The 22,761-nt window shown below is 38.6% G+C and overlaps 2 protein-coding genes across 5 annotated transcripts; one reads left to right on the forward strand and one right to left on the reverse strand.

Annotated features, from left to right (window-relative positions):
- Positions 1-2,066: 2,066 nt before the first annotated feature.
- gtf2f1 (general transcription factor IIF, polypeptide 1) lies at positions 2,067-8,767 on the reverse strand. Of its 4 annotated transcripts, none has more exons than XM_085270932.1 (14): positions 8,683-8,767; positions 8,090-8,143; positions 7,062-7,111; positions 6,757-6,829; positions 6,355-6,548; positions 6,042-6,212; positions 5,704-5,909; positions 5,452-5,602; positions 5,284-5,339; positions 4,711-4,842; positions 4,519-4,598; positions 4,123-4,264; positions 3,832-3,964; positions 2,067-3,668 (listed from the first exon to the last, which is right to left on the reverse strand). In XM_085270932.1, the coding sequence occupies exons 2-14, from the start codon at positions 8,099-8,101 to the stop codon at positions 3,464-3,466; spliced, it is 1,605 nt and encodes a 534-aa protein (XP_085127058.1). In that variant the 5' UTR covers positions 8,102-8,143; positions 8,683-8,767; the 3' UTR covers positions 2,067-3,463. The 4 variants fall into 4 exon arrangements, with proteins under 4 accessions (XP_085127058.1, XP_085127060.1, XP_085127057.1 ...); XM_085270934.1 differs by having other exon boundaries at positions 4,525-4,598; positions 8,691-8,766; XM_085270931.1 differs by having other exon boundaries at positions 8,691-8,766.
- Positions 8,768-11,440: 2,673 nt separating this feature from the next.
- LOC146575979 (adhesion G protein-coupled receptor E1-like) lies at positions 11,441-22,617 on the forward strand. The gene is made up of 21 exons (XM_085272608.1): positions 11,441-11,539; positions 12,869-13,000; positions 14,457-14,591; positions 14,666-14,791; positions 14,974-15,117; positions 15,291-15,440; positions 15,550-15,696; positions 15,778-15,824; positions 16,063-16,137; positions 16,262-16,291; positions 16,386-16,539; positions 16,626-16,739; positions 16,835-17,007; positions 18,138-18,323; positions 19,048-19,251; positions 19,345-19,586; positions 19,689-19,755; positions 19,857-19,948; positions 20,974-21,133; positions 21,808-21,873; positions 22,040-22,617. The coding sequence occupies exons 1-21, from the start codon at positions 11,446-11,448 to the stop codon at positions 22,094-22,096; spliced, it is 2,595 nt and encodes an 864-aa protein (XP_085128734.1). The 5' UTR covers positions 11,441-11,445; the 3' UTR covers positions 22,097-22,617.
- Positions 22,618-22,761: the final 144 nt, after the last annotated feature.

The following is a 22,761-nucleotide window of genomic DNA, read 5'->3' on the forward strand; positions in this document are numbered from 1 at the left end:
CGTGATCCTGGATCGTTCGGTTCTTCGAAGCCCATCCGGGACTTGCTGTCATAGCAACAGAGCCGTAAGCGTAAACCTGCTCGGGAGCAGGTTTACTTTATGTAAACAGGATTAGATCGCGGCCACTCAGGTATTTCCGCTTCATGTATACGAAAGCAACAGCGATATTTTACCACTGTTGTACCATAAATAAATAACATCAATGTAACTAAAGATAATGCAGCACTTGATCCTTTTATTGATGTCACACAGATACATACAGGTCATTTCCTAAAAAAGGGAAATGTACTATTAACATTCTATTACATGTATGTGATTATTACAGATGTAATTCATATTTCAGAGTAGTAATTGCAATTTACTTCGTGTAATCAAGATGGGAGACCACGGCTATAAAAGCGAAGGTGGATTTGGGAAGCCTGTCGCAGCCATGTCCGGTCCGTATACGCGAGCCACCCATTGCGGAAGGTGCAAGATTGATAAGGAGAGTCCTCAGAATCCAGCGTATATTGCGGGACAGACAGGATCCTTTAGCTCAGCGCGACAGTGTGCTCATAGAGAGATATCGATTTTCCCGTGAGGGTATTATTCACTTAACCAACTTGTTGACGAGGGGGTGCAGGACCACCACCTGTCTTTTTTTGCGCTGCCCTTTTCTTGGTTGCTGTTATAAACAAACAAACAGATTATTTCAGGGTCTCTGTCCAAGAGACGAAAAGCAATATAAGTGATCAATATTACCATTCTGTAGAATATTCTTATATTTCACTTTTACTTGTTCCCATGTTCTAGTGGGTCCTGTTGTGGCTCTAATGTGAAAGGGGATATAATATAACATAATGTAATATAATATAATGTAATATAATATTGGATAATATGGTGTGATATGATAAATCTACCCTACCACCTACTGGTGTTGGCCAGAGGGGCCGATGGCGCAATATGGCAGCCTGGCTTCTGTCAGTCTGTCCCAGGGCAGCTGTGACAGCTACCAGTGTGTGAATGTGAGAGTGACTGAATAGTGGCATTGTAAAACGCTTTGGGTGCCTTGAAGAGCGCTATATAGATCCACTCCATTATTATTGTTATTATTAAATTACTTACGAGTTTAATTTGTCAGCAACTTTCTGCCAGCCCTCTCTCCTTGCTTTTGCAGCCTTTGCAGTGTTCCCTTGCGTTTTAATTAGACTCTGAAACTCCTGAAATCCCTCACTCAAGAGTTCTTGCTCTGCTGCCGAAGAATACCGAGCGCGCTCCTTCGACATTTTCGCCGACCAATCAAAGGGTTGCCGATCAATGTTTCTACTATCGATGCGTAGCCCCTGTTGGGCCACCCAGTGATCTCACATTACTTCATCCAGCTATACTAATCGTCAACAACAGGTGTGTTCGGTGAACCGGAATAGCAAGCTCAGAGTTAGCGCGATGATTTGATCTTGGATGTGTCATTTGATCTTGGATGTAGTAAGCGACGTACGAAGAACGGGCCCCTGGTCTCCCAGAAGAGAGGTCTGATAGCTGAAGGTTCTGCCTCCCATTCTATTTTCAAATGTCCTAGGGCCCACAAGTAAGCCTGCAGTCTGAGAGTGAAGTGCTCTATTGGAGTGAAATGCTACTATGAGGTCATTAAGATAAATGGAGCCAGATCACATAGGTTCATAGATAGATAAAACTGGGTATCATCTCCATAGCAAAGAAAATGTACCCAATGTTTTCTAAAAATATTACCTAATGAAAGCATGTATAATATAAAAAAGTACTGGTCCCATCACAGAACCCTGTTGAACTCCCTGAATAGCTTTTGTGTGTGAAAAGAGGCTCCTCGTTCACATGAAAAAACTATAATCTACATGTGTGATACATGTGATTCACTACAGTACTCTTGATACCAACAGTGTGTTCTAATCTCTGCCGTAACATATTTGGTCAGTGATATTGAATGCTGCAATAAGGTCTTGCAGGCCAAGCAGTTAATAGTCAAGAGGCCATAAGACTTTAACTGGTGCAGTTTCTGTGCCATTCTACACTCTAAATCCTGACTAAAAGATTTTAAAGTAAACAATTCGTTTGAAAAATGTTCATTTAATTGTTTGACAACTACTCTTTCAAGACTTTTTGAAATAAAAGGTTTGAAATTGGTGTACAATAGAAGTGTTTTTGCTTCAAATCGCACTACAATCTATGTAAACTCACAAAGACGAGGAAGATGAGAAACCTCAGACAACACTGCACACAAATCACTTTTACATCCCTTTAACAGTATTGGCATTTTAAGTGCTGTACTTTTTCATCATTAAAATAATAAAGTTACTTGCTGCCTACCAGTTGTGTCAAAATAGTAGCTTCCTTTTACGTGATAAATGTTATCCCAGGACAGTAAACAAAGCAGCAAACTAAGGTTTTGCAAAAGACAGTCTTAGCTTCCTGATAGTTATGCAAATGAGCTTTCAAAAATATTTGCATGCACCCTATTTCAGGGTAATCTTTGTCTTTACAGAGGGAGGACAAAATAAACAATCGATGCGTGTTCTGTGCCCAACTATACTTCATGAACAACAAGCACCCAAAGTAAGAAGTGAATGTTAGTTGCTGCCATTTCTTTTTAATGCTTTCTTTGAATTATTTTCACTCTAAGCAACACACATACATATTTAGATGTTTAATGTGAAGTGTGTTTAATAAATCTGTTTATATTAAAGTACTTTCAGGAACAAGTGATTTGATAAACTGACAAAAAAATAAAACTGCCCAGTTTTGTCCTTAAAGGACAAAAGGTTTTTTTTAACATTGAAGGAGGTACAAAAACTCAAATCCTTACATAAGAATAGTTTTATTAGAAAAAAATTTCTATGCAAGGAATTAAAAAAAAAAACAAAAAAAACAAAACAGAACTATCAGGTTTTAACTATCAGGTCAAAACAAAATTTTTCATTCAACATAATTTCATGGACAAGTCTGTTACTTAAAGGGAACCTATTGTACTATTCCTTATTTTCTGTTATATACACATTTTTTTCTTCTCTGGGATTTTTGATGTAAATGAGAACCCTGTAAAACAACTTTTTTTTTTTTTTTTTTTTTAGGAGGGGCAGCCAATCAAAACAAAGTTAGCTTACAAGGAAGTGGTAGGCAGCTAAAACAAAGGATAAACTGCACTACAGCAAAGTGGAAGATAAAAAAATCTACATGTATATATTTTGAACTGGAAATCTTGCAAAGCAATTTTACTGTTTTAGAGTTCAAGAATAAAAATACAGAAAAGAAAACTGACAAAATAAGTCCGCTTTAAGGTGACTTCTGCTGAAGGCGGGTCTAGCTTCCTGTGCTGTGGCATATCACAGAACAACCTGTACAGACTATTCTTCCATGGGTTTTATTGAAAACACTATAACCTTTGAACAAAAGAGGGTCAGTTTTAGCACTTCACCACTTCTACAACCACAACATCCCTCTGTTCCTTTGGTTATTCAGTGAGGTAGAAGTGCATTTTGTCGTTTATGTTCTTGCGCTCTGGATTGAGGCGCTTAAGGATCTGTGCCAGCACGTTGACAGTCTGCTCACTGCTCAGGCCGGTGCGCTTAGTCTGGAACTTCTTCAACAAGTCTTTAGTGGTCATTGGTTTACGGATCAGGTAGCGGCGGACTGCTTCCTCTGTCAGCTGCACATCACTGTGGGGTGAATGAAAAGTAAAGAATACAGTTTAACACTCATATTTACATTATATATCTATTGGTGTATTTATGTTAGCCTTCTGAATCGTAAGACAAGCAGGAAGAAATAACTGTGTGTCTATGAAACTGTATTGAAGAAAAAAAAAAACCTGGACCTTACCTTGAGCTTGGGGTGGATTTGCCTGATTGAGGTTGAGGTGTGCTCTTCCCAGAGGGAACAGGGCTCTGGGTGCTGGGTTCCATCTTAAGCTTTTTGGCAGCAGGTGAGTCGATGCTAGGACCTTGTCTCTTACCTGGAGACAAGACAGAGAAGACAAGTTTGTTTGGAATGGAATAACAAAAAGAGAAGATTTGAGAGTAGAAAGCTACTTGTGAAGGTCCTGCATATATCTACGTATGTACACTATACTGTGAACGTATGAGCATTTGTGTGGGCTTTCTGAGAAATCACCTTGCTCCAGCTTGCTGGCGGCAGCACGGAGTGTGTTCGAGGTGGAGGCAGAGTCTAAGGATGGAGTTCCAGGACGGCTACCAGTCCTGGAGCTGCCTGCAGAGCCACGGCCACCAGCACGTTTAGGAGGTGTGCGTTTCTTCTGAGATAGGAAGGAAAAGACGATAATTGATGAGAATGCAAACAAAGAATGAAAAATTCCAATATAGAATAACAATCCGCACTAATATGAAATACTCCAAAGCTTCAGCATTACAAAACTGGTCGCACACTGGTCGAGCCATTGTTTTATTAAGCAACAACGGTACTGATGTTAATTATGATAATGATAGGAAAATATATTACAAACTAATTTGGCTTAAAAAGAAATAAATGTGAATTTGTTCAGTTACGCACACTAACCGCCATGAACAGAGCAGAGGCCGTCTCTCCTTCGATGTCACTGTCATCTGAGCTGTCTGATTCTCCACTGCTGTCTGTGAAGCACAAGAACATAAATCTGACTACTCATACACACACATTGCTCACATATTTTAAAATACTCCATTCAACAGTACGTGTTGTGACTTTTTTTTTTAATTTTTTTACCTTTTTTCTTCTTCTTCTCCATTTGAACTGGGGTTTTCTTCCCTTCCTCCTCCTCTTCCTCCTCTTTTGCTTCCTCATCATTCTGTTTCTCCTCCTCACTCTCTTCCTCACTTTCAGATTCTTCATCAATCCCTACAAAAGGATAAATATTCAGAAACAATCTAAATACATTGATTAGTGAAAAACTAGACACTTCTGGCAGGTATCTGGCCATAACGTTCGTCCAGATGCGGAGCTAAGTTATATGAGACCTAAGTCATTTTCAAGATTGTGTCTACTCAGGTCACCTTCCACTCACCTAACTTTTCAATGCCTAAAATAAATTTTTTGACACTGTATGCATAAAATCATATGTTTGGGGGTGCCTGTGCCGCAAAAGATAGAATGGTGCGTCTACCAATCAGCATGTTGAAACCGTGAGTCGCCTGTGATGCATCCATCAGATTGTGTTCCTTTAGGGTTTGTATGAATGTGTGTGAGACTGTGTGAACATCCAAGTACACGTCCATTTACATTTACTGTGTTTTATAGCTTCACTTTTATTGAGTATTTTTAACAATAAATTGATCTGACCTTTAGGGTGTTCCTCTGCTTTGACAGGCTTTCCCTTTTCCGGTTCTTCTTCTGAGCTAAATTTGAAACACAAAATAAATGAATAAATAAAACAACAAACAACAAAAAAAAACCAAACATTGTTGATACAGTGTGAGTCTTTGTGTGCTACCGTGTAACGGATCTGACCTGCTTTCATCTGACATATAATCCACTTCTAGGCCCTCGTAGTCTCCGTCATCGCTGTCTTCCAGAGCCTCGTTGTCTTTACTCTTTTGCTTCTTTCTCTTTGCTTTTCCTTTCCCAGCATCTTTTTTTACCTTTGGCTTGCTCTCTCCATCTGTCCAACAAAGCCAAAGTGTTTGAAGGAAGAAAATCAAAAGATGAAAGCCGGAGACGTTTTACAATAGTCTCTTCTTCTTGTTGTGTCTTTCTCCTTACCGTCCCCCATACTGCTGTCACTGTCATCACTGCTCATCTCCAGCTCGTCCTCCAGGTCATGAATGCGCAGGTCACCCCCTCTTCCGCCCCCCTTCTTTTTCTTCTTCCCAGATTTTTCTCCTTCGTCTTCGTCTTCCTCACCCCGCTCCTGCTCTCGAAGACGTCTCTGAAGCATGATGCTAAAGTGATTCACCACCTTGTTCCGCCTAGAAAAACAGAGGGTGACTGTCTTAAAATCAAACAATTAACATCTAGGGTCAACTGAGTACTTATTTTTTAAGTACTCATTTTTCTTCATCACTTTTAATCCCAAACCACCCCCGTCCTTTCCCTTTCACCTGCCCCACTCCTCCTCAGCCTCCTCAGCAGTCAGAGTTCGGTGTTTGGCCTGTGGTGTAAAGTTGTACCAGCCGTGAACAGGAAAAGCCTCGAAAGCTCCATCGGGACACTGCGTGAAGATGTAGTAGGATGCATTTTCTGTAACGCCACCCTTCTTTATACCTTTGAACCTTAAAAAAAACAAAAAAAAAACATTCTTTACAGACATCAAGTCACCGAGATTTCTCTAAATAATAACTCTTATAATACATAATTTTATCTTGCATTACCAACACTTTTGGAGAGTAACTCAGAGGGAGTCTCTCTACTCACCTCTTGCCAGCTTTACCATTAACCTTGAGAATCCAGGGCTGGTCCTCCACTTTGAATTCACGCGTGACGATACCAAACTTCTTCCGACGAGCTTCCTCGCGCTGCTTTTTGCCAAACTCACTACCTGCTGCGCCTTCAGGGGTCTCTTCCTCCCCATATATCTTCCGAGCACTCATATCTCTTTCCATACGAGCCTGGGGAAAGGAGAAAGAGCAATGGAAAAGTGAAAAAAAAACAAACCCCAGCCTACTCATTCCTAAATTTATCACATCTTTCTCGCTCTTTTTTTTTTGTTTAAGGCGAATAAGACTGGCTGATATTCCTTTCTCATATCAACTCTAGCTCTGTCATACTGAAAACCTAAGCTTTGTCTGTGAGGTGTAGTTAAAGTATGAAGCCCACCTGTGTCCATGTTGAACAGTTGACTCTGTCCCCTGCATTGAAAGCCATTATATTGTACTTCTTGCTAGTGTTTCTATGCAAAGAAAAAAAAAAAGAAGAATATAGTGAGTTATTGTGCAACATAACTGAGCTCAATTCATTTGCGTGACGCAAATGAATTGAGCTCATCTTCTAATAGTCATGCACATGCACGTCTTCAAGTGACACCTAGAATGACCAAAACACACATGAACACATGCAAAACAGTGACATAAGGCAAGTCCTGTGCACACAAATCTCTTTGGATATTTACATGTGTTACTCACTTGGGGACACGCACGATGTATTCTGTGGTTGAGGTGCTGCTGCTGCTTCCCTGTAAGAGAAAAAGTGTTCTTGTTGGAAGCCTGTCACATTTGAATACTGTGCACACCATGAAAGCCATGTCGGACCAGTACAGCTCAAAAGTCTTGAGTCTCTTCCTTTATATTTACAAGTAAAATGGAAATGCAATAACTTACTCAAACCACATATAAGGTAAAAATGGAGTTTGTACAATTGTAACAAACTTTAAAGTCAATATTTAGTATAATTTGCTTAATTCTTCAACACAGCCTGAACTCTCTTATCCAAGCTTTCTTGTCATTTCTTCCAAGATGTCTTCTGTAATAGTTCCCCAGGCTTCCAGAAGAACGTCCAAAGCTCATTTTTTGACAACAAACCTAATCAGACACTTAAAATCATTGCCAACCTGATTGGACAATGTAAAGAAGACCACAAAGGATCAAAGCATTTTCAAGGAAGACTATGGAGACAAATAAAAGCGAGAAAAGCACTGGAAAAAGTGAATATTTTTTTTGCATCTGCTGTCAATGTAGTTTTTAGAAAGAGAAAAAAGAGAGAGAAAAAAAAAAAAGGGAAACTGGAATTAGCCAAACTGAAATGAGCCGAACTGTAATGAGGTACAACACTGGATAATCTTTTGTGTTACCTGCCTCTTTCATGCTTGAATAATAGGTCAGTGTTAAGTGGTTGACAAACAAACCGACCAACAAAAAAACAAAAAACGAAAAGCAACTCCTCTGAAAATAATTAGGTGCAAGGACTGGACTGAAAATGAGTTTACGAAGCAGCCAAAGAAAACTCCGTCAGAAAGCCTGGAGAACTGTTTCCAAAGACCACTTAAAAATACAATTAATTCTGGCTACTTGGAAAAAAAACATGGAGAAATGAGGGATGGCTCAAGACTTTTGCACAACACTGTAGATTCACGGCATTAAACATAGCACAAGAGTGGATCAAATTATCAAAAGAAAATAAAGACATACTTTTGTGTTGTCAAATGAAAGCTTACCAGTGATGTCATGGTTGGTTGTCAGTCTCTGGATTTACGACACCACATCAACAGCTGCTTTAGGCGAGGTGGACACACCGTTACGAAAACAGAGTAATGATACTAATAAGATAATACATAATAATATATAATTCAGTCAGTTTGTGTTTATTTTTAACTCAGATTATCCAGCTGAGAAACAGAGAACCGAAAAGGTCTGTGAAGGTACGATATCCCTGCACGAAGACATTCAAATAATGCTTTATAAGCGTTTTCAGCAAGTTATGACAATTTTAGGATTAAAACAAACGCGGCAGAATAAAGGAAACCTATCCCCCTTCCATGACTCATTTGTAATATTACAAGAAAGACTGACTAAAGTTAAATTAGGCTAAAGTTATACGAAACGAGGTGTAACTGATGTTTATATCTTTGTACGTTAGCTTTAGCAGCACCACATTTTGCAAGCAGCTGTAGCTGCGGTCTGTAGCTAACTGTGAAAACAAGCAGGAACACTGTAAACTCATGAGACCTATCCATCTTCGACCAATGCAAAAAATATTGGAAATTAAAAAGACTAAATATGAAATATCGGCTCATAAATGATTATATACCGTCTTACCGCTGTGTGCACTCCAATTGCACTTGTTCCGTTTGCCTCTATGGTCAATAGGAAACATTTACTGTAGACATTGGTTCCTACCAGTCCCTTTGAAGGGTTCCGCTTGTTCCCTTGTATTCACCAGTTTATCTTGTTTAAGAGTTTCTACCACCCCACTACTCATCCACCGAGGAAAATATTTCCAGAAAGTGGCACTACCTTTAACGCAACATTTTCAAACACGTGTGTAAGATGATATCCACAATCTGCACTAATAAACTAGTAAAATGTGTGTTTTAGGGTTTTATTAGTTTTAAATATTCATTTTGTGAATAAATGCAATTTGCCTGTGTGAGAAGCAATTAAAGAGACATAAAATATCCCTCATAGTACCTGTATGTCAATAGCATTTAGTGTGTAACAGAGGATTTAGCGAGTGATTACAATGATAGCCTGCTCTGTGGAGCAGTTTAATTCAACCCTGTTTCATTTATATTAGATATACATTATATATATACACACACACACACACACACACACACACACACACACACACACACACACACACACACACACACACACACACACACACACAATATTAGAGACAAAAGAAACCCAAGAATGTGTCACATGTGCTTGAATTGCAGGCTCTGACCATAACAAGAACATACCTTGACATGGGCCTTAGAACACGTGTACAAATTTGTCCTATATGACTTATCAAAACCCTCCCAGAAGTAACAAAACAAAAAGAGAAGTGTATTTTTTAAAATTTATCTTGTCAACTAGTAAAGTAGTATTGATTGTTGCCTTTACTTTCCATTATCCACATTGATTGACTCACAAAAACAGCACTGCCAAGGAAACATGACATTAAATGCTACAAACACTAATAAGAAAGAGAAAATTTGATGAACAATCTGAACTGACTAATAATAATTACTTATAGGCACTTGTTTATCCTTTATCACACATTTGACTGTTTAACTTCGACTTGTCGCTGGTCATATAATAAGGTCATATAATAAACTTGTTAGCAAGGAAGAAGACTATGGATTTGACCAAGATTAGATCGAAAAGCTATGATAAAGGGAAACAGATACACAGTGTATATATATGTATGCACGATACAGTGCATAAGATAAGCAGTGATTAAATAATGGGCTATTTTAATTGCAATCCTTGAACATGTCTGCTACAAATGGTGCACAGTGACTGTATTTGCATTATCTCTTTGCATGTTTAAGGCAGGATTAACTTTTTTGGGAAGCAATTCAAATTTCACAGTGTGTGCTACAAGTATTCAGGACTGACGAGCAGATGTCATTGACACACGATGTTTCGTATGATGATGAATTACTTTGCTTTGTCACTTCTACTTGGTATGTAATTTTCTGTTTTCATTCAATTCAAAATAGAACCTGAAAGCAGAAAAAAATCTAGATTTTTATGAAAAAAGCTCTTTTTGATTGAAATTGTATTTTGCCTTTGATGTTGATAAATGTTCTGTTGGCAGTCCTAAAGAAAAATACATCTGAACATACGCTTTTGGTAACCCTCAAAAAAATTATTATAGCAAATATTTGACCACTCTTTTGCATTTGCATGGACCCGGCTTTAAAGCGTAGTCCACATATTTTTAGTAGACTTGAGGTCAGGGCTTTGGGAAGCTCATTCCAGAAGCTTTATGGATCATTTCTCAACAACTGCAGATTCCAAGATCAAACAATTTTATGGAAGTACAAGTTATTGTGCTGTGTCATTACTTTACTTTGCCAAGTTTTGAAAGAAGACACACTGTGAACCCAAGATGAGGGGACATTGATTAGGATGTGTAGAAACAAGTGAGGAACCACCATGTATTCATGTGTGTGTATGTTACATATAAAGCAATAACACATCAACAGAATGCTTGTTTTTTTATAAATAGGTGTGAATGTGGAAATGAGGCAAGTTGTATAAAGTGCTTTAAGTTGTCAGGTAGAGTAGAAAAGCACTATATAAGACTCAGTCCATGTAGGTGGATGAGGATTGTTGTAGTTATTTTTATGACTATTTTGATTAGCATTTATTTTGTCACCTGGAGAGCATACTTAAACTTGCAAACACAGCACATCTTTCTATGCCGTGTGCACTACATTAATATATCCTTTGTCATGTTCCTTAATGTATTCTACTAAAAAAGAAAAATTATACAGTCTTGGAGGCATTCCTCAGTTTGATTCAAGTGTAAAAATGAAGTTGGTATGTGACATTATAGAGATGGTAACGTGAATGATTACTTTTCAATAGTATAACAATTTAACAGTAATTTTTAAGATTAATTAAACATTTCTATAACTTTTTATCTTCTTTGTTTCAGGTTTGCTTGTGATACCTGTTATTACTGTGTTTCCTCCTGGTATGAACAAATAAATAGCCAATATATGTGATTTAAAATCACCATAAAGTAATAAATTATGTGTGATAATTATTGTACATATTTGATTTGCATTGTGCAGGTTCTTGTGATGGATACACCAATATAACTCAGTCGTGGCGCAATCGGGGATTTGACGCTACTTATTTTGGTGCCACTCTTGTCAATGACCAGCAGCTTCTTAACAAATGGTGGCGCTTTACAGGGATTGGTGGAGACAGAGTTATTATTAATTGTGTACCCCCTTATCGTGGTGGCACATGGGGTGCTCTTTTTATTTCATCACCTTATCCAACCACTGAGTCTCTGACACCAACAACAGTGACTGCATATGGCTTCTATTCTCGGTGTACTGACATGTCCGCTGTAGTGAATATAGCTCTCTGTCCTGGAGGATTCTACGTGTATCAACCAATGAGTTACCCATATTCCCAGCAAGGATATGCGACCTGTGAGTAGTAACTAATTCTTGTCACCATGCTTCTGTTCATTTTTACTTCTAAAATAGAAATCTTAGCTTGAATCCCTTTTTCAAATATTCAGAAATCATTCATTCATTCACTCATTCATTCTTCTCTTGGTAGAGGTGGATGCATCTTTCCCCCTCTCCCTCCCTTATCTTTCCCTGCTTGGTTTCTGTTCTTTTCTAGTCTTGTCTAACTCTAACCCTCAGAGAGTCTCTCAGTCTTGTTCTGGATTTGATCAATTAGTCCCTTAATGAAATTGACACTGCTTGATGGTCAGTTGTGTCGTGTGCCTGGCGACACTCTCAATGGGGGGCATTGAACAAGATGTGGAACAATGATAACAGAGTTCCCGCTGTTTGGAGCTGGCTCGGACCTGGCTTATCGAAGAACAAAGAAAGCGATTACAGCTGTTCAAAACCCCACAAGGCTAGCCAACATTACTGACGATGGGCAAGCTGTGAGTACTCAGACTGTGTTTATTGAACACAATATTGATAAGATCTTGGAGAAGCTGATGGCTCCTCGATGGGAATTGAGAGACTTGATGACCAGTGATGGACATTTAGACCAACTGTGAAACTGGAATGCAGTTGTTCGTTCGAACCCAAACAACCATGTCCTTCATGCAGCTATCCAAGGCCAAGACTGGCCAGAACAACAATTCTCCCTGATAAGAGGACTGTATTATGACTGTCTGCTCCTATCCCTTAAGGTCACCTATGTCAGGTGGAGGAATGTTGACTTTTGCTTGACCGGGAGAAAGGACTCTCGCTCTCAAGTTGAACACTCCCTCCCCCCTCCCAATGCCTCCGAACGCTTACTCCCACTCAAAGTAGACAGGCGGACCTGTCCAACACCGTACCAGGACCAGGCTGCTGTTCATATGGGCTAACTCTTGACTTTTTTCGTACCTCTCTGATCTTTCTTCCCAATGTTTTGCTTGTGTATTCTATGTATGGTCAGAAGGGGTGCTCATGATGGCGCCGGATCATCTGGCAGCCTGCGAAACAATTTCCCTCAGGATAAATAAAGTACTATCAATCAATCAATATAAATTCTAAATTGCTGAAGTTAGTTATCTGCAGTGCTGAAAGTACTTTAACTGGCATGGTCTCCAGGCCTAGGATCAGTTGGCTGGTCACATGACATGCAGACTAGGAGAGAGGAGTGCACATTGCACATTACGACTGTAAAACTATGTCACTAAATATCTAAACCCTAATTTCAAAGGGCAAAACTCGCTAAATTGAAATGTTTTTTTGTTGATAGTCATTTATGTTATGATTGTGTTTCACAATTGTATATGTATTTAGATCATTATGACTGTAAGCCAGACTCTTGTGGACCATTGGCCAAGTGTATGCCAGATGGAGGCTGCAATTGTGAGGATGGTTATGAAATCCCCCAAAACCACCTTCCTACTCCGGCTTCATTTGGTTGTGTTGGTAAGTACGTGAAATTAAAAATAAGTAACTATTCTATATTTCTTGTTTATTCTTATGAAAATAATGTATAAAACAAAGTACATCATCTTTTGATCCTGATGTCTTATGCCTAAAAAAATGATCTGGGCCTTACCAGGTTAAAAAAATCATTTGATCTTTCAAAAGGACAATGCAAAAACTGCTACTCATAAATCAGAGTCCCTTTATAGATAAAACTTTCTACCCTAAGTTGGGAAAAAAGGGTTAACATTTTAAATTATGAGGAAAAAAAGAGAATATTACGTAATAAAGATTTATTCCTTTACTCATTCCTTTTAAGACTTTAAGTGTGATCACAGGTAGGAATATTTGAAATTCTCAAAAATGTGTGGAATGTGCTGGTCAGTTTACCAGCATGCCATGCGATGAAGCAAACTAACTTCTTTAGTAACAAAGTTGACAGTGTGAGATTGCATTTGCAAACAGCAAAGACTAATCTTTCTTGTAACATCATCCCCTGGATTAGGGTCAATAAAATATGTCCTATAGTATTTGGAAAGGTTAATGAGGATTCGGCTGAGGATATGTTGTCATATCCTTATCTTCATCTTTTATAGATGAGACATCCATAGGCATAGACTTGGATGGAAAACATATTTAAATCCTTGACTTTGCTGTTCTCCCAAACGTCCTTCAAACAGCCTTCAAATTGTTTGCAAATGGTCTTATAATTCAATGCTCACATGGGCAATGACAGTGAGACCTGGAAGGGTGTAATTGGGCAGAACCGCATGCCTGATCTAAACCTGAGTGGTGTTTTGTTATTGGACTTTTGTGCCTTCCACTGTTTGTCCATAACGAACACCATGTTAGAACATAAGGATGTCCATAAGTGCACATGGCACAAAGAACACCCCAGGTCACAGGTCGATGGTCGATTTTGTAATTGTATCATTGGATCTGCAGCCGTATGTTCTGAGCACTCGGATAAAGAGACCGAGCCTTTCACTGATCACCACCTGGTCTTGAGTTGGGTTAGATGGTCGAGGAGAATACTGGACAGACCTGGTACGCGTAAATGCATATTTAGGGTGCTCTGGGAAAGTCTGGGAGAGGCCACTATCAAAGAGATCTTCAACTCCCACCTCTGGCAGAACTTTCACAGCATTACCAGGACACTGTAGGTAAGGGGGGCCATCAAGCTGATCAAAGAGCTCTGGGTAGAGACCACAAAATTTAGAATGTGGATACAAGTGGCAGAAATGAGCCTTCTCCAAAGGATGGCTGGCCTCTCTCTTGGAGATAGGAACCATGCTGAATGATAATAATACAAAGATTTACACTAATGTTTGTTCTAAATAAACTTCACAAACAAACTAAAGTAACAATAAATAACTAAAAACAAAAGAAAATAAACTTCACTAAATGTCAATACTGTTAAAGTTTGCAGCTGGTTTGTTATTATTCTTTTTGTCAGATATTGATGAGTGCCAGAGGACTACAGGGATTTGTGGTCCTAACTCAAATTGTAAGAACACCGTCGGGTCATATATATGCACCTGTTTGAATGGTTTCAGTGTAGCAGATCCAACACTGCCACCTGGATGCACAGGTACCAATAAAAACACAAAATAACAAAATCTATTTTTAATGCAGATTTTAACTTGGTAACTGTGGTATGTTTAGATATTGATGAATGTCTTGCCAATATCTGCGGGCAATATGGGTCCTGCACCAATACAATTGGAAGCTATGTGTGCAACTGCAATGAAGGCTTTCACATTCAATCAGATGCAACCCCTGTTTGCCAAGGTCTGTATTATTATTTATGTCATGTGTTTGGTAGGAAAATCCTTTTGTGTGTTTGAGTGAATATAGCTTGTAGCATAAAGTTCTTTGAGTGATTAACATAATTAGAAAAGCATATTAAGTGTAATTTTCAGTACACAAAGAACATAAATTGAATTTGTTTACACTGACTGTCTTCTTTTCAGATAATGATGAGTGTCTAACCTCATCTATCTGTGGCCCTGATTCTATCTGCACAAACACACCTGGAGCTTATACCTGTGGGTGTATACCAGGTTACGCACCAACTGATCAATCCAAAGAACCCAGCATGACCAACATATGCACTGGTATTTACAACATATTTACAAAGGCACTAGCTGAAAACTGTAGATATAGGCAAAGAGACTGCAGTTTAATATGAAAAAATGCAGAATATATACAAAAGAAACAGGTTCAGTCTCACAACCTGCCGTAGTATTTTTTGACCTGCAGCTTGAATTTGATTAAATGTGTGTTACAGATATTGATGAGTGTGCTGACCATGTGTTGAACATCTGTGGAGCAAACTGTAACTGCACAAATTCAATTGGATCTTACAACTGTACCTGCCTTACTGGTTATCGAGTGGACAATCCACATGTTATAGCCAGCATTGCTAACCCATGCAATGGTATGTGCTATTCCTATGCTCTTTTGTTTCCAAAAGCAAATAAATATATAATTTCCAAAAAACAAACAAGCAAGAAAAACAGCCCCTTGTGTTTCTCTCACCGCTTTAGATATAGATGAGTGCAGTGAAACTCCTGGACTGTGTGGTAACCAAACTGTGTGTACTAATGCACCAGGCACCTTCTATTGTTCCTGCCCTGATGGATTCTACCCATCAACTGGTGTAATTTGGAAGGCGGGCATCACTTTTTGTAAAAGTGAGCAAAGCTGACTTCAAAGACATTTTAGATTTTCAAAAGTGTTTAGAATTTAAATGTATTTTTTTAATTTACTGACAGGCCTTGAAGACATTCTAGATGAAATCAAACCTAATAAGGTAAGACTCGTGGTGATTTATGTTTTAGAGGCTAACTGGCTAACTTTTTAATGCATAACAAAGTTCATTAATAACCCGTTATGTTTCATGATTTTGATTGTAAGTTAGTTCTTTGATAAAGATCACTTTTTCACAGTAATACATTCGACTGTAATTAGACAGTTATACAAAACATAAATCCCCGTTTTTTAAAGATGCAATCGTGTAGCAAACATAAACTAAACCCAAACGTTAATTTCAGGATAAGACAAAAGAGAGAGCTTTCCTTGAAAACTTGGGTGAAGACCTGAAGAACAATACAGGTGTCCTTTTACCGGATGTGGTACGTAGTTAAAAACGTTAACTTGTAAATGCTACACAACAAATAGGATGTAACGTGATGCACAGAAAACCCGGCAGTTATTTTTTATCTAACGCAATTTTCTCCATTCTTGACATCTTTGCAGACAGTTGCAAACTGCTTTTCTACATCTATGGTACTAAAAAGCAGAGTCATAGCTTTATATTTCCAGTTTATTCATTTCATTTGCTTGTTTATTTGTTCATTACAATAACTCAAGTCTTCTGTAGATGGTTTCAGGTGTTGGAACACTTACCAGCACAAGCAGTGAAGGAGACGGGGAGACTGGTAGTGTTATTCTTGGCCTCTCAGAGCAGCTCGTTGTTGCAATGACTCCGTCGACTGAGACGAAAATAAAAAAGGAAATGCACACTTCAACAGTGGGTAAGACCAAGCTCAACTTTACGCTAATAGGTCAAATTTGAGTTCTTAGTAAATACAAACATAATGAATGCATATCTGTGTTCAAGATTTGAGTCTAGTGGCCATTGGTTCATTGAGCTATGATAGCAAGAGTTCATCCCTCTCTGCCAAGGAATACGAAATGAAAATCAACTTGGAGGATCTAGCTAGGGCCAACAATGGTAAGAGCTTTTTTTTAAAATGTTGACTGACACAGGTGCATCAAGATGAATGTGGTTGTTGTTGTTGGGTTTTTTTGTGATGTGACCACTTCCAGGTTCTGTATCAGCCGCCTTTCTGACGCTAGATGGGATGGAGAGCATTCTCAGTCATCAATACTTCAAAACCAAGAATGTGACAGAGATGTACTCAGATGTTTTAACTGCCATAATACCAGGAATAAACACCACCAACCTGACAGAGCCTGTCAACTTTACAATTCAACACAAGGTGTAGCATCAAGATTGTACATATAGAGTGTTGTGAAAGTGTTTGCCCCCTTCCTGTTTTCCTGGATTTTTAGTATGTTTGTCACTTAAATGTTTCAGATCATCAAACAAATATAAATAATAGACAAAGATAATGCAAGTAAACTCAAAATGCAGTGTCTAAGTGTAGGTATTTGTCATTAAGGGAAAAAAAAGTAATTGCCCCCTAACCCTAATAACTGGCTGGGTCACCCTTAACAGCAACAACTGTAGTCAAGTGTTGCAATATGTGGCAATGAGTCTTTTACAGCTCCGTGGAGGAATTTTGGCCCACTCGTCTTTGCAGAATTGTTTTCATTCAGCCACATTGGAGGGTTTTTGATCGACAGCGTCTCAATCAGATTAAGGTCAGGAATTGGACTTGGCCACTCCAAAGTCTTAATTTAGTTTTTCTTAAGCTGGAGGTGGACTTGCTGATGTGTTTTGGATAATTTTGAATCATCATCAGCGTGCCTCAGAGTGAGGTCTTGAACAGATGGACGATATTCTCCTTCAGGATATTTTGGTAAACAGCAGAATTCATGGTTTTTCAGATCCTAAGGCACCACAACAACCCCAGATGTAATGGAACTCAAATCTCATTAGTACACAAAATATTTTCCAAAAAGTCTTCAAGATCATCAAAATGGGCTTTTGGCAAAGGTGAGATGGGCCTTTTGGTCAGAACTGTTTTATTTCTTGAACTCCTCTGTGGATGACATTTTTGCCGAGTCTCTTTCTTATTCTTGAAGCATGAACTCTGACCTTAACTGAGACATGAAGCTTGCAGTTCTTTAATGTTGTTCTGGGTTCTTTTGTGACGTCCTGGATGAGTTGTGAATGTGCTCTTGGAGTAATTTTGGTAGCCCAGTCACTCCAGGAGGAAGCCAGGAAGCTTTCCAGACTCATAGCTATCAGTGACTTTGTTTCTCCGTTGTTTCTTTAGATCGTGGTATGATGTCTTTCTCTCTTTGTCCAATATTAACATTTGTGTTTAATATGCAACACACCAGGAAATCAGGAAGGGGGCAAACACTTTTCACACCACTGCATGTATTGAAAAAGAATCAGACTTTTTATTCTTGCCTTTGCCTATTTTTTTTTTTTTTTTAGGAAGTACCAGATAATGGAATGGTCACTTGTGTGTACTGGGAAGCCGGAGAAGCAGAAGGTGGACAAAATGGAGAGACGATGCGTTGGTCAGAAGAGGGTTGCTGGGTTGCATACTCTCACAAAAACTACACTGTTTGTAGCTGCTCACACCTTTCTACCTTTGCTCTCATAATGCAGATTGGGGAGGTATGTCAGTTACATGTTGGTAAGGTTGAAGTCTTATTACTTACAGGACTTAACATACTTGTACATTTTTCAGATTTGATTAAAACTCCACAATTTGACAAATGGAAACATGTAGTGTATATAAGCGGTTAAATCCCTTTTTACATTTTAAGTGGAAGAAATTTTTTTTTGTAATCAGTCAAAATTTCTGTAGAACTTTAATTTGGTATTCTGTCAAACTGCTTTGTCAACAAGTATAGTACACTTTACATACCCAGTTTTAGACAGTTTATCCCACACTTCTTGGCATATGCAGAATTAGAAAGAGACACAACATTTCACTAGCAGGGACCACTCCCTTGGTAACGATGAGCAATGAGGGATGAAGGAGTGTGATTAGTGCTGCGGTTTGGGGAAGGCCTTGAAGGCCCCTGTACTAACGAGAAATAAAGGGAGGAAAGGAAGAGAGGAGAGGACAGGAGAAGAGAGGAAAGAAAAAAGGAAGGGGGGGGGGGGGCATGAAAATGAGAACAGCAGGTATTGGAGAAGGGGGGCTTTTATAGCCTGAGGCCAGAGGGGGCGCTCCTGAAATTCAGATGATATCTCAACAAAAATTGCTCTTAAAAAATCTCCTGGATCTTAGACATTTGTCAGCTTTAAAGCATTTCAATAAGCCAATAAGTCAAGCACAGTTATAGCCAAATTTACATCCATTTTCATCAGTATCCATGTATCTCATTTTCAGCCTGTGCCACAGAATGACTTCTTAGAGTGGCTGAACCGGATATGTGTGATTATTGGACTATTCTTCTTGGCTTTGGCCATCTTTACCTTCCTTCTGTGCAGCTGGAATCCCAAAATTAACAACACAGCCCGTCTCCACCTCTGCCTCAACCTGTTTTTTTCACAACTGCTCTTGTTGTGGAATGACAAATACACTGATAATAAGGTACAATGTGGCTAAACTCCAAGAATTATCAAAAGATTATCTATTGTGTTCCAATTGTCCATAAAGCTTAAACATATTTATCTGTCTCTACAGCTGGCCTGCACTGTCATGGCAGGGCTTCTCCACTTCTTAATTGTTGCCAGTTTTGTGTGGATGTTGCTGGAGGCACTACAGCTCCACTTGTTGGTACGGAAGCTCTCCCAGGTGAAAGTCATTCAAAGAGATGGCCTCCCCAGGCCTCTTCTCTATCTGATTGGCTATGGTGTTCCATTTGTGATTGTGGGTGTTTCGGCACTGATGTATTCTGGTGGATATGGACGTACTGAGGCTAATGTGTAAGTCAGACACAGTGTAATGCACCGATTTATGCATTAAATCCTTTTATTACTAAATGTACAAGACTGGATAATGGTCTCTGATGTGCGTTTGAATTGCAGATGCTGGCTGTCAGAAAAACGAAACTTCAAATGGGCTTTAACAGGGCCAGTGATAGCGATCCTTGCTGTGTGTCTATTTTTGTGTTAGAACTGTATTACACATTACATTTTTTTCTTATAATGATAATTTGTCTCAAAGTTAAATTACAAATCTGATTATTTTATCAGATGAATTGCTACCTGTTTGGTGCAACTTTATGGAGTCTGCGGCCCACCTTGGCTAACATAAAAAGTGATATCTCTCAGTCCAAAGATACAAAGTAAGTTTGAGGTTTGTTTAAAAAGCAAGTTCAAATTCTGAGTAATCATTAAGATTTTTGTGCAGCTTTTAAAAAAAAATGTCACTCAGTAGAGACTCCAGACTAAGTGCGATTTCCATTCTGATTCTGATTATTTGCTAAATGACAACACAGATTTTTCCCTATTTCAACTACAACTGACATTATATAAAAAGAATAATCAACTTTTTTCAATGCAAAATATTATTTGCATAATAAAAAATAAATAAATAGATAAATAAACTTTTGCTCCAAACTCAGTAAGTTACAGGATTTTCTCTTTCAAGCATGCTAATAATTGAATAGAAATGAGCTGCTGTATACCTTTATATCAGACACTTGCATCATTTTCCCGTATACTTATGAATTCCCCGGATGAGAGGACATCAACCCTTTCCCCTTTTTTCTCACCTGTCTGTAATTTTCCTTTCACAGCTCTTGCCTGACTCTCTTACTTGTGGTTGGTTCTGAGCTCTGAATAGTTTAGCTTGACTCACTTTTCATTTGTTGGCTAATTTTTAAAAAGTACAGAGTTAAGTGTTTGATCAGGTTTGTCATAACAAACATTTTCTGTGGTCGTTTACTTTGGCGAACTTTGTGTCTTCACTCGTGGTGGGGAGTTTCCATGCTGACAACTTGTTGGCATGCGCCTGTGAGTGTGCGCACAACTATTTGCATGCGTTTCCATGTGCAAGTAAATCATTTTTTATTTGTGCACTGTGAGTGTGTAGAAGTAGTAGTTTGTAACAATTTGCTCATGAAATGTATGCGCAAGACGCCGACCAGCCAGTCCCCCTTCTGGACCAGAGAAGACTGGAAATCGGGAGATACCTTTCCCTTGCCAGACAATCAGTTCATCTCTAGAGACTAAACATGTCTTCCTGTTTGACTATAAGTGCAGTTACAGTAGAGAAATGAATTCATTTAGCATACTGACTTTTTTATTTAACATCCTGCTCCAATGTTTTGTAAAGAACTGTAAAAACCTTCTGTTGTTCTGTTTGCAGGTTGATTTTGTTCAAGATACTGGCCCAGTTTGTTATACTTGGCTGTACCTGGATTCTTGGCCTGTACCAGACGAACCTGTTCTTTCAGGTTGCTTTTATAGTTCTGAACTCCCAGCAGGGTACTTTTCTCTACATTGTCCACTGTGTCCTCAACAAGGAGGTAGACTCGTTATACCAGTGTTTCTTAACACTTTTCTTACATACTGTATGTCAAACTTTTTATAATTCATTCTTTATATTATTCCTGAGTTCAATTCTACCATCAGGCCGGGGTCTTTCTGTGTGGAGTTTGCATGTTCTCCCCCTGTTTGTGTGGGTTCTCTCCGGGTACTCCGGCTTCCTCCCACCATCCAAAGACATGCACTTAGTGGGAATAGGTTAATTGAGTAATCTAAATTGCCCATAGGTGTGAATGCGGGAGTGAATGTGAGTGTGAATGGTTGTCTGTCTCTTTGTGTTAGCCCTGCGACAGCCTGCGACCTGTCCAGGGTGTACCCCTGCCTCTGGCCCTACGACAGCTGGGATAGTCTCCAGCGCACCCCGCGACCTTGAAAAGGATAAGCGGAAGCGAATAGATGTATTCTTTATAAGAGAAAAAAAATTAAGTTAAAATGTAGTTAAATAAAAGCTAATCTCTGCCCCACTAGCAATGGCTCTGTGGCTTTATGGATCTATCTATAGGGAATGCACCACATTAAACACCTGTTTAATAATGACCAGCTCTGTGATTTAACATCATCTCTAGTTAAAACATATTGGTAGTATTTTTTATGAGTTTTATAGTGAGAGTTATTTCATTTATTTTTCAAAATGTGCATTTATTTCATATTCTAGATTAGAGATGAGTATGTCAAATGGCTGACCTGTTCTTTCAACAAGACCAGAGAAGGCGGCTCAGTGGTAAGTTTCGCATAGCAGTCACTTGACCAATAAGACTTTTTAAATTTAAAAGCTAACCTGTGTTGCAAATGTGACCGCATAAAGCGTTGCTTTGCTTGTAATAGATTTAAACCTTTTGTAACAATTTTTTTAGTTTTTCTAAAGTATCTGCACTACTTTTTGACAGAGAAATGCACCATCAGTGTCCGAGGACTTGGACATCCCTCAAGAGCACAGAGGGTGATGTTGATAAATAAGTGAAGGAAAAGATGGAAATGGAAGATTTATATACTTTTCTGCTGGCAACTGTTTACTTTCTTGTCAAATATTTGAATTTGTACTGTGAATCAACCTTATAAGTTCTTTCTGTCATGAAAAATTAGTGCATTTTATGTAATACTTGTTTAAACTTATTTAGAAAGTGTTTTAAACTACTACTTGCTGATTAAATGTCCCAAGTGTTTCTCCCAAATTTTCAACTTTACTTTGAAAAGGTTATGGCCAGATATAGGTGCGCCCAAATCATACATCAGATCTTGGGTTTCACAACCAGTTATTAGGGCTAGAGGACAATAACTTTTTCCACACAGGGTCAGGACAGCATTTTTTCCTTAATAAATCTAGTTGTTAAGAAAACATTTGCTTACTTAAGTTTTAGTTTTGCTTATTTAAAGTTGCTTGATGACGATTGATCAGCAATTGACCAATGATTGATTCAGTGGTTGGAGTCAACTATTGTACAAGTGGCTTGTAATGCACAGTTTTACAAGACACAATAAACTGCTGTTAATGCTATTAAAGTGGTTGCTTGTGGGATTTACATACTGCTTAATTTGACTCAATAAAGTCACCTGACACCCAAAGTTCTGTTTTTTTGTCACTGTTTAAATGACTTTAAAGTAAATACAT

The sequence above is a fragment of the Mchenga conophoros genome, linkage group LG4 (genome assembly GCF_057382185.1).
Source record: "Mchenga conophoros isolate Kocher_MC1m ecotype Shallow Benthic linkage group LG4, M_conophoros_male_GT1.1, whole genome shotgun sequence".
Taxonomy (NCBI): Eukaryota; Metazoa; Chordata; class Actinopteri; order Cichliformes; family Cichlidae; genus Mchenga; species Mchenga conophoros.